Source organism: Erinaceus europaeus, chromosome 8, assembly GCF_950295315.1.
Source record: "Erinaceus europaeus chromosome 8, mEriEur2.1, whole genome shotgun sequence".
In the NCBI taxonomy this organism is placed as follows: domain Eukaryota; kingdom Metazoa; phylum Chordata; class Mammalia; order Eulipotyphla; family Erinaceidae; genus Erinaceus; species Erinaceus europaeus.
The window spans coordinates 15,314,136-15,329,264 of NC_080169.1; the positions used below are offsets into that span (position 1 = coordinate 15,314,136).

The window sequence follows — 15,129 nt, forward strand, 5'->3', positions numbered from 1 at the left end:
AATTTTTATATTTATTTATTCTCCCTTTTCATGTCCTTGTTTTTTATTGTTGTAGTATTGTTGTTATTGATACCGTTGTTGGATAGGACAGAGAGGAGGGGAAGACAGAGAGGGAGAGAGAAAGATAGACACCTGCAGACCTGTTTCACCACCTGTGAAGCGACTCCCCTGCAGGTGGGGAACTAGGGGCTCAAACTGGGATCCTTGAGCCAGTCCTTGTGCTTTGCGCCACCTGCGCTTAACCCAGTGTGCTACTGCCCGACCCCCCCATTGTTTATTTATTTTTTTGCTTTTGTGTTTTGCATTTTAAAATTCAGTGTTGAGGAATGAACTCATGGCTCACATCTTTTGCAGTACCACTGGGTAGCTTCTCAGGACCAGTTTATTTACTTATTATATTTTTTAGAGAAAATAAGAGGAGAAAGGGGAAGAGAGTTAACACAGCACCACTCCACCATTCAAGGAGCTTCTCTGGTACTGCTCATAGTACTCCTATGGGATATCTGCCAGGGCTCAAATCTTGGTCCTTGGGTATGCTAAGGTACTTGTTACTTTTCAGTGAGGTATATTTTATCTTAGTTAAATCTTTGAAGTGGTATTTTTTTAAATTAATTTATTCCCTTTTGTTGCCCTAGTTGTTTTCTTGCTGTAGTTATTATTGCTGTCATTGTTGTTGGATAGAACAGAGAGAAATGGAGAGAGGAGGGGAAGACAGAGAGGGGGAGAGAAAGACAGACACCTGCAGACCTGCTTCACTACCTGTGAAGCGGCTCCCCTGCAGGTGGGAGCCAGGGGCTTGAATCGGGATCCTTATGCCGGTCCTTATGCTTTGTGCCATGTGCGCTTAACCCGCTGCGCTACCGCAGGACTCCCTGAAGTGGTATTTTAATTGTATCATCCATACTGTCATTTGAATCAATTTCCTAATATTTGTGCAGTTATGCTGTTCACTCTAATTTTATTGTATAACTGCAATAGTTGTATCCACAAGCTCAGATTTTTGTTCAGATTAAGATGAATTTAAATGAAATCCTAGCAAGTAGGATCACCAGGGCGGTGGTTATTTGTTTTTAGTTTTTTTTCTTCAAGGCTGTAGCATATGCAACCAGATTTGCTTTTCAGGTACATCTTGGAGGCTATTCACATCAGTAAGTTTATTTTTAATTGCTAGCTTGATACAGTATTTTTAAATTGTTTTTTTATCACTAAAATGGAAAGTTCCTACTAAGGATAAACATTTTCATGTATTTATCACTTACATTTTTCCTTTTATGATGCATAGTTAAATTGCAAAGTGTATAAGTAGGTTTTTGTGTTTGTGGTTGCCTAGAAAAGTTTCACTCTGGTCTCCTTTTGAAAAATTGATGATTCAGAACTGAGGTGGTGGGAATGGTGTGGATTCAAACCCCTGTTGACATGTAATTCTGTAATATAAAAATAAAGAAATAAAAAATAAATTTAAAAAATCAATGAAATGTGCTAAGAGATTAAATTTATTCTAGATTTTTTTGAGTACCTCCAGTTTACTTTGCTTGGGGAAGTAATCCGACTTCTATTTTATTTTATCTTATTTTATTTAATTTTTATTTAAACAGAGCACTGTTCAGTTCTGGCTTATGATGATGACAGAATTGATCCGATTCCTTATATAATGGCATTTCATTTCAAATAGTAATTTGAAGCTTACATTTAAAAAGAAATGAAAAAACCAAATTTATGATGGGAGCATTTATTATTTTTTTAATATTTATTTATTTATTTATTCCCTTTTGTTGCCCTTGTTTTAATGTTGTAGTTATTGATGTTGTTGTTGGATAGGACAGAGAGAAATGAAGAGAGGAGGGGAAGACAGAGGGGGAGAGAAGGATAGATACCTGAAGACTTTCTTTACCACTTGTGAAGCCACTCCCCTGCAAATGGGGAGCCGGGGCTCGAACCAGAATCCTTATACCCATCCTTGCGCTTTTCACCATGTGCGCTTAACCCACTGCGCTACTGCCTGACTCCCGATAGGAGCATTTCTATCTGTTTCAATTAATGAGCACCAAGTTTCCTTTGTTCTTTCAGTTTAATTTTTTGCCAAGTATATATGTGTGTATTAAAATGTTTTCAGCTGTTTTTTTTTTTTTTAATTTAAGAAAGGATTAATTAACAAAACCATAGGGTAGGAGGGGTACAACTCCATACATTTCCCACCACCCAATCTCCATATCCCACCCCTCCCCTGATAGCTTTTCCATTCTCCATCCCTCTGGGAGCATGGACCCAGGGTCATTGTGGGTTGCAGAAGGTGGAAGGTCTGGCTTCTGTCATTGCTTCCCCGCTGAACATGGGCGTTGACTGGTCGGTCCATACTCCCAGTCTGCCTCTCTCTTTCCCTAGTAGGGTGGGTCTCTGGGGAAGCTGAGCTCTGGGACACATTGGTGGGTCAGCTGGTTTTTTAACAGCATTTACTCCTTGTTAATTAGGTGTTTGTTTGTTTTTTCCTCTCCCCCACCAGGGTCATCTCTGGGGCTTGGTGCCAGCATTATGAATCCACTGCTCCTGGTGGCCATTTTTTGTTTTTTCCCTCCCTCCTTACCTAACTCTATCCCTCCTTCCCTCCCTCCCATCCTTCCTTCTTCCCTTCCTTCCTCTCCTCTCTCCCTCTTCCTCTTCCTCTCTCTCTTCCTTTCTTTCATTTTATGTTTTGATAGGATTGAGAGAAAATGAGATAGGTGGGGGGGAGAGGAAGACGCCTGCAAACATACTTTACCGCACATGAAGTACCCCACGTGAAGGTGGGCAGCAGGGGCTCTAACCTGGGTCCTTGTGCATGGTAATGTGTGCGTTTAACCGCCTTTGCCACAGCCTGGCCCCTTGTTAATGAGTCTTCATTGTCATATCTACCGAGCACTATGATAATGTACATCTTACGTATGATGCCTTGCAAATGCTGAACTAAGTGTTAGCAAAATTTTGTAAAGGGCAAGATAGTAGATATCTGAGGCTCTGAGGGTTCATACACAGTTTTTGTTGTATTGTTGTATTTTGTTTTTTCTGTATAACTTTATTAACTATTAACTCGGGCTGTACAAAAACAAGCTATAGGTGGGATTTGGTCTGCATGCAGTAGTTTGCTGATACTGCTCTGAACCTGTAATCATTTCACTTTATATGGTCCTTCTTCCATCCTTGAATTTCCCATTCATATTTTCTTGACTGTTAAAATGCACTAAGTGGAACTACTGTTTTTACTTACATGTATGTATAATGATATGTACTTCTTACTTTACAGATAGGTTCATTATCTCTTCATTGTACCATAGATGAAAAGCGGTTAGCGGGCTATTGTCAAGCATGTGATGTTCTTGTACCTTCTTCTGACAGTACATCTCAACAGTTGACTCCATACAGTCAAGTTCATATTTGTTTGAGATCTGGCAGTTATCAGGTACGATGTCTTAGTGTGGTGCAGTGGTGTAGTAAAAAAGAACACTTTCTGGAAACCAGACAAAACTGTGTTCAAATCCTGTCATTGCTATTTATTAAGCTGTCAGATTGGCCTATACAATAGTGTTAGTAATTACAACATTTTATAAGATTCTTTCAGAAATAGTGTATTTATTTATTTCCACTTTAAACATTTTAGAAAAAAGTTTTGTTAATAAGACTTTGTGACTCTCGTGTTTTCCATTAAGTAAAGATGGTTTGGTGCACAGAAACTGCCGTAATTGTTGAGATGGATGTAATTTTTTGTGTTCTAGGAGGTAATAAAGATCTTCATTGAAGATAACTTAGTCTTCAGTTTACCTGTCCAGTTCCGGCAGTCAGTATTAAGACAACTTCTTCAGAAAGCTCAACAGGGGTAAGTAATTTGAAATTTACTTTTTGATATTTGAGTAAAAGCATAAGCATGTATTTCCTGTTTCTCAGAAATACGCTTCTGAATTAGCTCCAAGTTTGTACTTTCTCTGTTGTTACTGTCTGGGAAATCATAGCTAGAGGAACCCTGTATTGTCCACCAGAACTGTTTGAAAACTGCTTATAGTGAAAATCCAATATAGCAGGATTCTGTTCTATTGTCTAATTTGTAACTGAATTGTTCTGGGAAAATTGAAAACCTTCGTGTTCTATTTTCCCCAGCCAAAGGGTATTTACTGCTCTATTTAAATATCATAAAACCTTACCTTTCAAGAGTACTGACAACTCCCTGTGAATTCAGTTTTATAATACATACTTTTCTTTCATGGTTAATAAATATGATAACCTACTTTTGTTTTCTACAGAAATGAAGTTCTAGATGAAGTCTGTTTTAAAATCTGTGCCTGTAACACAGTCCATGATATATTAGGAGGTAGAACAATCAGTATTCAGTTCAACCAACTGTTTCTTAAGCCCAATAAAGAGAAAATCGACTTTCTCCTTGAGGTAAGGAATTTTCCCCCCTTTTGGGCTGGGGAGCTAGCATGATGGTTGTGCAAAGACTTCCACGTCTGAAGTTCCAAGAGACCAAGACTCAGCCCCTAGCGCCACCATAAGCCGGAGCTGAGCTTCACTCTAATTGAAACAAAGCATGTCTTTACTTTTTATTTGATGTCTTAAAAGGTATTTTTTTTTTTAAATTTATATTTGGGGGTCGGGCGGTGGCGCAGTGGGTTAAGCACATGTGGCGCAAAGCGCAGGGACCTGCGTAAAGATCCCGGTTCGAGCCCCTGGCTCCCCACCTGCAGGGGAGTCGCTTCACAGGCGGTGAAGCAGGTCTGCAGGTGTCTAACTTTCTCTCCCCCTCTCTGTCTTCCCCTCCTCTCTCCATTTCTCTCTGTCCTATCCAACAACGAATTGCGTCAACAAGGGCAATAATAATGACCACAATGAAGCTACAACAAGGGCAGCAAAAGGGGGGAAAAAAAAATGGCCTCCAGGAGCGGTGGATTCATGGTGCAGGCACCGAGCCCAGCAATAACCCTGGAGGAGGAAAAAAAAAAAAAATTATATTTATTTTCCCTTTTGTTGCCCTTGTTGTTTTTTATTGTTATTGTAGTTATTGTTGTTACTGATGTCGTCATTGTTAGGACAGAGAGAAATGGAGAGAGGGGGGTTAAGACAGAGAGGGGAGAGAAAGACACCTGCAGACCTGCTTCAGTGCTGTGAAGTGACTCCCCTGCGGGTGGGGAGCTGAGGGCTTGAACTGGTCCTTGTGCTTTGTACCACCTGCGCTTAACCCACTACGCTACTGCCCAAGCCCCAAAAGATTTATGTATTACTGAGAGAGTCAGAACATCAGTTTGAAATCTTGACCTCTTGCTTGCCAAGTTCAGCTCTTTGCCTGCTGTGCCATCTTCCTGACTGCCCTTTTTATTTTATGATCTTACTTTAAACTGATCAGTGATCTTTCAGGTGCTGACTCTACCATTGCTGCTTTATAGTGAGGGCAAGGTCCTGGAGAGGACCTTGAAAGGGATCTCACTTTTATTTATTTATTTATTTATTTAATTTTTATGTTATTTTATTTTTTTAAAAAAATATTTTATTATTTATTTATTCCCTTTTGTTGCCCTTGTTGTTTTATTGTTGTAGTTATTGTTGTTATTGATGTCATTGTTGGATAGTACAGAAAGATATGGAGAGAGAAGGGGAAGACAGGAGGAGAAAAAGATAGACAGACACCTGCAGACCTGCTTCACCGCCTGTGAAGCGACTCTCCTCCAGGTGGGGAGTCGGGGCCTCGAACCAGGATCAGTACACCGGTCCTTGAGTTTTGCACCACCTGTACTTAACCTACTGTGCTATCGCCCGACACCCTATTTTTATTTCTTAAATATTTATTTATTCCCTTTTTTATTGTTGTAGTTACTATTATTGTTGTTATTGATGTCATCATTATTGGATAGGACAGAGAGAAATGGAGAGAGGAGGTAAAGACAGAGAGGGGGAGAGAAAGATAGATAAGATACCTGCAGACCTGCTTCACTGCCTGTGAAGCGACTCCCCTGCAGGTGGGGAGCCGGGGCTTGAACTGGGATCCTTACACGGCTCACTTTTATTTTTAAATAAAGTTTTTTTTAATTGTCTTTCTTTATTTATTGGATAGAGACGGCCAGAAATTGAGAGGGGAGGGAGAGAGACAGACACCTGCAGCCCTGCTTCACTACTCACAAAATTTTCCCCTGCAGGTGAGGACCAGGGGTGCGTGCACTCAATCAGGTGCACTGCCACCCAGCCCCAGGATGTCATTTTTCTTATAAAAGTTACTGGTTCTTAAAAGTTTATCACTTTATATAGTTTGGAAACATACTTTCTATATCTTGGGTTAACTGCTCAGCATCATAGACAGGTTATTACTCCCTATATGCAAGCCCTGCTATTATTAACGTGGGCGCATCTACTTCTCCCCTTAATGGTGTCCGAATCTTTGATCTCATCATCAGCATTACTTCACAGGGATTTCATATGGTTCTAAGAGGAAATTTAGGTTTTTAAATTAAAACTTTTCAGACAAGCATTTGTAGTTTTGAAGTACTCATTTAAATTTGAAAACTACTTGATTTCCTAGGTTTGTTCAAGATCAATAAATTTAGAAAAAGCTTCTGATTCTTTGAAAGAAAACATGGCTGCTTTTCTGAAGTAAGTACTCCCCCTCTTCTCCCTTAATTGTGAACTTTTGTGAGGAAAACATCTTTTTCACTTCTGCTTTTGTATTTTCCCTGTGTATTTTTTTTAAAAAAACTACCTTTAAAAAATATTTTATTTATTTATTTATTCATTTTTGTTGCCCTTATTGTTTTATTGTTGTCATCATTGTTGGATAGGACAGAGAGAAATGGAGAGAGGAGGGGAAGACAGAGAGGGGGAGAGAAAGACAGACACCTGCAGACCTACTTCACTGCTAGTGAAGTGACTCCCCTGCAGGTGGGGAGCCAGGGGCTCGAACCAGGATCCTTAGGCCTGTCCTTGCGCTTTGCGCCATCTGCACTTAACCCGCTGCTCTACTGCCCGACTCCCTGCCCTGTGTATCTTACAACAACCAGATGTTGGCTAGCATTTAAGAACCAATTATAGCTATGTAACCACACAGATTTGGAATACTAACAATTGCTCTTTTTCATTTATCATGACACTGGTGTTGCAGTTTTAAACAGTGACCAAAGAAATTCTAAAATCTATGTCAAATCTTTTTTACGTCGTTTATGAAATGGTCTTCTTTTTTTTTTTTATGCTTTATTTTATTATTATTGTTGTTTGTCCCACTAACAAACACTTTTGTTATGTTCTTTTTCTTACTGATCCAGAAATGTGTGTCTGGGCTTGGAAGATCTGCAGTATGTCTTCATGATCTCTTCACACGAGCTTTTCATTACATTGTTGAAAGACGAAGAGCGAAAGCTGCTTGTTGATCAGATGCGGAAGAGATCCCCTCGAGTGAATCTGTGCATCAAACCTGTGACTTCATTTTATGATATTCCAGGTGGGCTGTTTGGTTTGTTCTCTGAAATGCCACATCTTGTCCCTTAGTCTGTTTGAAAGTGTCTTCCTTTTTGTTTAGGTTATGTGTTGTGTGCTGTGAAGTGCATGTCTTCCGTCATCACATCTTTTGTCAGAGCAGTTAGGCCCTGGGATTCTGCTGAGTTTGTGGTTAATAGAGAACAGCGAGGCCTGAGATGCACAGAAGATTTTAGCAAGGAATGTAGACACAGTAACTGCTGCTGGTGTGATCTTAGAGGGAAAGGTAGAGGAGTGTGGCATGAGAATGCTACAAGACACTGAGACCAAAATTACACGCGGATTTCCATGTATTTCACAACACCACTGACTAACCATTCAGCTTCGACAAAATTGTGATTTCCCTTATCTTTGAATGATTTTCTTTCATTTTTTAGGTCTAACAAGTGTATGTTCAAAATGCAATGTTGTGGGGGTTGGGCGGTGGCGCAGTGGGTTAAGCGCATGTGGCGCAAAGCACAGGGACCGGCGTAAAGATCCCGGTTCGAGCCCCCGGCTCCCCACCTGCAGGGGAGTCGCTTCACAGGCGGTGAAGCAGGTCTGCAGGTGTCTGTCTTTCTCTCCCCCTCTCTGTCTTCCCCTCCTCTCTCCATTTCTCTCTGTCCTATCCAACAACGAATTGCGTCAACAAGGGCAATAATAATAACCACAACGAAGCTACAACAAGGGCAACAAAAGGGGGGGAAAAATGGCCTCCAGGAGCGGTGGATTCATGGTGCAGGCACTGAGCCCAGCAATAACCCTGGAGAAGGAACAAAAAAAAAAAATGCAGTGTTGTTCCACTAATTAGAAGCATAAGTCTCATACCTCAGGTTAAACAAACATTAAAATTTTAGCAGCTTTGGACTTCACTAGACTTAAACTGGTTGACTATCTGGTTGTAAAGGAACAGAACATTCATATATCTTTTTTTGTTTCTTTATTTTTACCAGAACACTGCTTAGCTTCTTTGGCTTTTGGTGGTGCAGGGGATTGAACCTGGGACTTTGGAGCCTCAGGCATGAGAGTCTCTTTGCATAACCATTATGCTATCTACCTCTGCCCCATTCATATATCTTAAACACTGGAAAAGCATTATTAAAAACTGTTCAGGAAAGTGAGTTTTATTTATTTATTTTTTCTTGCCTCCAGGGTTATTGCTGGGGCTCTGATGAATCCACTGCTCCTGGAGGCTATTTTTTTCCCCTTTTGTTGCCCTTGTTGTTTTATCATTGCTGTGGTATTAATGGGAGTTTTATCCATCATTGGTTCTCTGGTAGGGCACTGTCTCCTCTTCTTTTTCATCCTTTGGAAAACCCATATTCTTTTTTTTTTCTTTCTTTATTGGGGGATTAATTTTTTACATTTGACAGTGAATACAATGGTTTGTACATGCATAATATTTCTCAGTTTTCCACATAGCAATACAGCCCCCACCAGGTCCTCTGTCATCCTTTTTCAGGACCTGTACTCTCCCCCCACCCTCCACCCCCCACCCCCAAGTCTTTTACTTTGGTGCAATACACCAACTCCAGTTCAGGTTCTACTTGTCGAAACTTATATTCTTAATGAGTTTCTCAGAATTAATATTTTATACCTGGTTTGTTACACATTATGCTAAAAAATAGGAGACTGCGGTCCGGGTGGTAGCAGAGTTGGTTGAGTGTGGATGTCACATTGCTCAGGGACCTGGGCTCTTGTCCTCATTCCCCACCTGCAGGGGAGAATGCTTGCAAGTGGTAAAGCAGTACTGCAGATGTTTCTCTTTCTCTCTCCATGTCTTCCCTTCCCTTCTCAGTTGCTCTTTGTCTTTATCAAATAAATAAGTAAAATACTAAAAAAATAGGAGACTGTGGGAGTCGGGCGGTAGCTCAGCGGGTTAAGTGCATGTGGCGCAAAGCGCAAGGACTGGTCAGGATCCTGGTTTGAACCCCCGGCTCTCCACCTGCAGGGGAGTCGCTTCACAGGCGGTGAAGCAGGTCTGCAGGTGTCTGTGTTTCTCTCCCCTCTCTATCTACCCCTTCTCTCTCAATTTCTCTGTCTCTATCCTATAACAAATAAATAAAGTTAAAAAAAGAATTTAAAAAAAAAAATGAGACTGTATGCTGTTTTCCTCTATACTCCACATAATTCTAAACTGATTACTGTTTTTAACTTTGATATTTTCTTTTATTTTTTAAGATTCTGTTTATTTTATTTATTTTCCCTTTTGTTGCCCTTGTTTTATGTTGTAGTTATTGTTGTTGTTAATTGATGTTGTCCTTGTTGGATAGGACAGAAAGAAATGGAGAGAAGGGAGTCAGGTGGTAGTGCAGCGGGTTAAGCGCAGGTGGCCCAAAGCACAAGGACCGGCCAAAGGATCCTGGTTCGAGCTCCTGGCTCTTCACCTGCAGGGGAGTCGCTTCACAGGCGGTGAAGCAGGTCTGCAGGTGTCTTAACTTTCTCTCCCCTTTCTGTCTTCCCCTCCTCTCTCCATGTCTCTCTGTCCTATCCAACAACAACGACATCATTAATAACGACAACAATAAAACAACAAGGGCAACAAAAGGGAATAAATAAAAAAAATATTTTTAAAAATAATAAATAAAAGAAATGGAGAGAGGAGGGGAAGACAGAGGGGGAGAGAAAGATAGACACCTGCAGACCTCCTTCACTGCTTATGAAGCGACTCCCCTGTAAGTGGGGAGCCAGGGGCTGGAACTGGGATCGTTATGCTGGTCCTTGAGCTTTGCGTCACGTGCGCTTTGCACAATGTGCGTTTAACGTGCTGCGCTACTGCCCTACTCCTTTAACTTTGATATTTTCATTGTCTTTGTTAAATGCTGACATAATACAAATTGTGTTAGGATATCTACATGGACATTAAGAAGTAAATGTGTAATTGACTTACATTAAGTGAATCAGTTCTCAAGATTAGAACTATTTTAAAAAAATATTTATTTATTTTTAATTAATTATTTTTGCCTCCAAAAATATTTGCCGGGACTCGGTGCCTGCTCCAGAAATCCACTGCTCCTGGAGGCCATTTTTCCCCTCTCATTTTTGTTGCCCCTGTTGTTGTTGTTATTATTGTTAATGTTATTGTTGGATAGGACAGAGAAATTGAGAGAGGAGGGGAAGATAGAGAGGGGGAGCGAAAGACAGACACCTGCAGACCTGCTTCACCGCTTGTGAAGCGACTCCCCTGCAGGTGGGGAGCCGGGGGCTCAAACTGGAATTCTTGAGCCAGTCCTTATGCTTCAAGCCAGGTGTACCTAACCTGCTGCACTACCGCCTGGCCCCCCATTTATTATTTTTTAATGAGAGAGAGAGAGAGAGAGAGAACGAGCGAGTGCTACAAAGAGAAAGACCAGAGCCCTGCTCAGCTCTGGCTTATTGTGGTATGGGGGATTGAACCTGGGACCTCAGAGCCTCAGGCAGGATAATCGTTTGCATAACCATTATGCTGTCTCCCCAGTCCTCTTTTCTTTTCTTATCCTTTCTTTCTATTTTATTTGATAAGATAGAGAAATTGAGAGGGGAGCTTCCCTCTTGAATGTGGGGAGCAGGGGTTCAAACCCTGGTCCTGGTGCATGGTAATATGTGCCCTCAACCCCATGCCCCATGGTTCACTGCCCTGCCTTATTTATTTATTTATAGAGATACACAGGCAGAGAGGGAGAGGGTGAGGGTAGGAGGGAAGGAGGAAGGGAGGGTGGGAGGGAGGGAGGGGGAGAGAGAGAGAGAACATGCAGCACCAGTGTGGGTGACCTTAGTGGGGCTGGACTTGAACTAGGGTCATGTAGATAGCAAAATGGCACACGATTCAAATGGGCTATTTCACTACCCCATTAATTAATTTTATGAGAGAGAATCAGAGTATGACTGGCATGTGTAATACCAGGGTTTGAACTTGGGATCTCATGCTTGAGAGTCTTTTGCACTGCACCACCTCTGGGACTACAATGATGAGAACAGTTGTTTTTGTCTTTATTTTTATTCTTTTAGAACCATTTTTTAAGGTAGATATAATACTTAAAACACACACAGATTTCTCTTAATAAGTCGCCATTTTTTCCCCCTGCAGTGCTGGGAATACATGGGTGTTTCCACCACTCCCGGGCTAACTTTATTCTTTCATTTCCCTCTCTTCCCATTAGAGAGAGAAAGGGACAGACATAACAGACAGGACTGTTCTGCTATCTGTGGCTTTCCCCTGCTGCCAGGTTTCAAATACAGGACTTTTTGTATGATGAAGATAGATGCTTTATCAGATGAACCTTCTGACTGCTCTGCCCTCTGCCTGTCTATATATATTGAATTCATCAAATATATATAATTGAATCCTATCACTGAATTATGTCATTACTGAGGTAGAAATTCTTGTGCCTTAGCTTCCGCAAGTGTGAACATTGGCCAGTTGGAGCATCAGCTGATATTGTCAGTAGATCCCTGGAGGATTCGGCAGATTTTAATTGAATTACATGGTATGACTTCAGAACGCCAATTCTGGACAGTGTCTAATAAGGTAAACCCTTTGTAGCCAGCAGATAAGAAAGTATCCTTATTTCTCGTTACATGTGTATGTATTTGGTGTTGCTGGGACCTTGCACAAGTGCAGTTCTCTGCTCTGAGTGGGCTGTTTTTTTCTTTTTCTTTCTTTCTTTCTTTTTTTTTTTTTTTAACGTGGAGACAGAAACGGAGGAGAGATAACCACCACCGCACCTAGTATTGTAAAGCTTGTGTTGTGGGGCTAGCAGGGTGGGGTGGGGTACACCCCACTGAGGGCACACCTTACCATGTGCAAGGACTCGCACTCACTCCCACCTGCAGGGGTGAAGCTTCACACATGGTGAAGCAGGTCTGCAGGTGTCTCTTCTCTCTTATCTTCTCCTCCCCTCTCAATTTCTGTCTGTCCAGTTTTAATAAAAGCAACAAAAGCAGGGGTGGGGGTCGGGGAGGAAAAATGGCCGCCTGAAGTTGTGGCTTTGTAGTGCTGGCATTGAGCCCAGCAATAAACCTGATGATGATGATGATGATGATGGTGATGACTCATGTGTTGCTAGGACTTGAACCTGAGTCATGCACATGCTAGAGCAGATGTCCTACCTTTAAATACTTCTTGGGCCTGCTTAAATAATTTAATAGAACTGTTCACTGATTTATTTATTTAAAATAAATACCCCTTTTATTTGTCATCAATTTTAGGACCTTCACCTGATAATTATTCCATTTTTGAGTATCTTTTGACAGATAAAATACAAAGTGAAAGAAAATGTTAAACGAGTGACATAAAATGAACTTACGTTCCTTTGTTATAGCATCTACATTACTTTTAAGTATAGCTCTAAATGTGCGTGCAATATATACAGTGCTTCGCATATACTTGCTAGGTACGTTGTAGAGTGTTTTTTTTTAATATTTATTTATTCCCTTTTGTTGCCCTTGTTGCTTTATTGTTGTAGTTATTATTCTTGTTGTTATTGCTGTTGTCGTTGTTGGATAGGACAGAGAGAAATGGAGAGAGGAGGGGAAGACAGAGAGGGGGAGAGACAGACAGACACCTGCATACCTGCTTCACCGCCTGTGAAGCGACTCCCCTGCTGGTGGGGAGCGGGGGCTCGAACCGGGATCCTTAAGCCGGTCCTTGCGCTTTGCGCCATGTGCGCTTAACATGCTGCGCTACTGCCTGACTCCCGTAGAGTGTTTTTTTACATTTTATTTTTTAAATACTTTCTTGAAGCTTAAAACCTGCATCTTGGAAACAAGTTAACATTTTAGAAGTTAGACATTCTTTTTGAAATTCCCAGGTGAGATTGGGAGCTAGCTCATCTGGTAGAGTGGTCCCCTTACTGTGCTAGAGGCCTTGAGTGTGATCACTGGTACCACAGAGCAAGACCATAGCACTGGGACAGTTCCTCAGTGTCGTAGAGCAGTGTTGTTGCACCTCTTTCTTTTTTTTTTTTTTTTTGCCTCCAGGGTTATTGCCGGGGTTCTGTGCCTGCACCACAAATCCACTGCTCCTGGAGACCATTTTTTCCCCTTTTTTTGCCCTTGTTGTTTTTCAATGGTTGTGGTTATTATTATTGTTGTTGTTGCTGTGTTGTACCTCTTTCTATCAGTCTCAGGAATGAAAAACTGGATGAAAAAACAAATTGACTCAGTAACAGTGGAACCATGCATGCTTGAGGCCCTACTACAAAATAAATAAAGAAAATTAAGAGCTTCCCTAATATCTTTGCCTGTTTCATAATTGATTTATTGAAAAGTTTCCTATCATGGACCGTCCAAATGAGAATAGCTTTTAAACTACCATTTCAGTGGAGCATAATTAGAAACACAAGAGAGGAAGCCTTCATATACAGGGGAAACTAAAGCCTCCATATACAGGGGAAGGGGAGATAGGGAGGTGACACTTGCAGACCCTCTTCACTACTTGTGAAGCTCCCCCCCACAGGTGGGGGCGGGAGCTTGAACCTGGGTCCTTGTGCATGGTGACGTGTGTGCTTAACCAGGTGTGCCACTGCCTAGCTCCATTCTTTTGTGTTTTATGGGCTTTAGCAAAGCATGTAGAATGAATTGAGAAATTGCTCTGATCAGTAGGTGGTCTTTCTTAATATTAACATTTATGAAACAAACTGCTTGAGTCTGAAACTGAAGTCCAACCTTACTCTCCATAGATTCTTGGGCAGTTACTTAACTTTAGTTTTAGTGCCTTAGTGTTCTTACTTGTAAAAAAGGGATTATAGTGCCTATTTCATTATATTATTATGAGAATCAGGAGTCGGGCAGTACTATAGTGGGTTAAGCGCAGGTGGTGCAAATTGCAAGGACTGCCGTAGTATCTCAGTTCTAGCCCCCGGCTCCCCACCTGCAGGGGAGTCGCTTCACAGGCGGTGAAGCAGGTCAGCAGGTGTCTTTCTCTCCCCTCTCTGTCTTCCCCTCCTCTCTCCATTTCTCTGTCCTAGCCAACGACAACAATAATAACTACAACAATAAAACAAGGGCAACAAAAGGGAATAAATACATACTAAAAAAGGGAGTCGGGTGGTAGTGCAGCAGGTTAAGCGCACGTGGCGCGCGGAGCGCAAGTACTAGCATTAAGGATCCCTGTTCGAGCCCCCGGCTCCCCACCTGCAGGGGAGTCGCTTCACAGGTGGTGAAGCAGGTCTGCAGGTGTCTATCTTTCTCTCCCCCTCTGTCTTCCTCTCCTCTCTCCATTTCTCTCTGTCCTATCAAATGACAACAACAATAACAACAATAATAATAATCCCAACAATGATAAAACAACAAGGGCAACAAAAGGGGAAAAAATGGTCTCCAGGAGCAGTGGATTCATGATACAGGCACTGAGCCCTGGCAATAACCCTGGAGGCTAAAAAAATATATATATATCATATGGATTAATACATAATAAAATTTCTAGTTTGTTTTTCCTCCTTTTTATTTTTTTGCCTCCAGGATTATCACTGGGGCCTGGTGCAAGCACTATGAATTCACTGTTCCTGGTGGCTGTTTTTTCCATTTTTATTGGATAGGACAGAGAGAAATGGAGAGAGAAGGGGAGAACCATTAACCTGGTATGCCACTGCCCTGTCCCTTTTTTTCCAACTACCTGGTACCTGTATGAATCCATGGCTCATGGCACATTTTTTTTTCTTTTTTTCATTTTAGTTTTGGTTTCAGATA

General features: G+C 41.4%; 1 protein-coding gene across 3 annotated transcripts in view; it reads left to right on the forward strand.

Annotated features, from left to right (window-relative positions):
* INTS8 (integrator complex subunit 8) overlaps positions 1 to 15,129 on the forward strand; it is a 74,390-nt gene that overhangs the window by 16,786 nt on the left and 42,475 nt on the right. For all 3 annotated transcript variants that reach the window (XR_009551140.1, XM_060195974.1, XM_060195973.1), the window contains exons 8-13: positions 3,278 to 3,433; positions 3,747 to 3,847; positions 4,269 to 4,410; positions 6,536 to 6,606; positions 7,272 to 7,447; positions 11,835 to 11,968. Coding sequence is in view for 2 of the 3 variants with exons in the window: in XM_060195974.1 (XP_060051957.1) it covers positions 3,278 to 3,433; positions 3,747 to 3,847; positions 4,269 to 4,410; positions 6,536 to 6,606; positions 7,272 to 7,447; positions 11,835 to 11,968 (780 nt within the window). In the remaining variant the exon portion in view is untranslated. The remainder of the gene's footprint in view (positions 1 to 3,277; positions 3,434 to 3,746; positions 3,848 to 4,268; positions 4,411 to 6,535; positions 6,607 to 7,271; positions 7,448 to 11,834; positions 11,969 to 15,129) is intronic.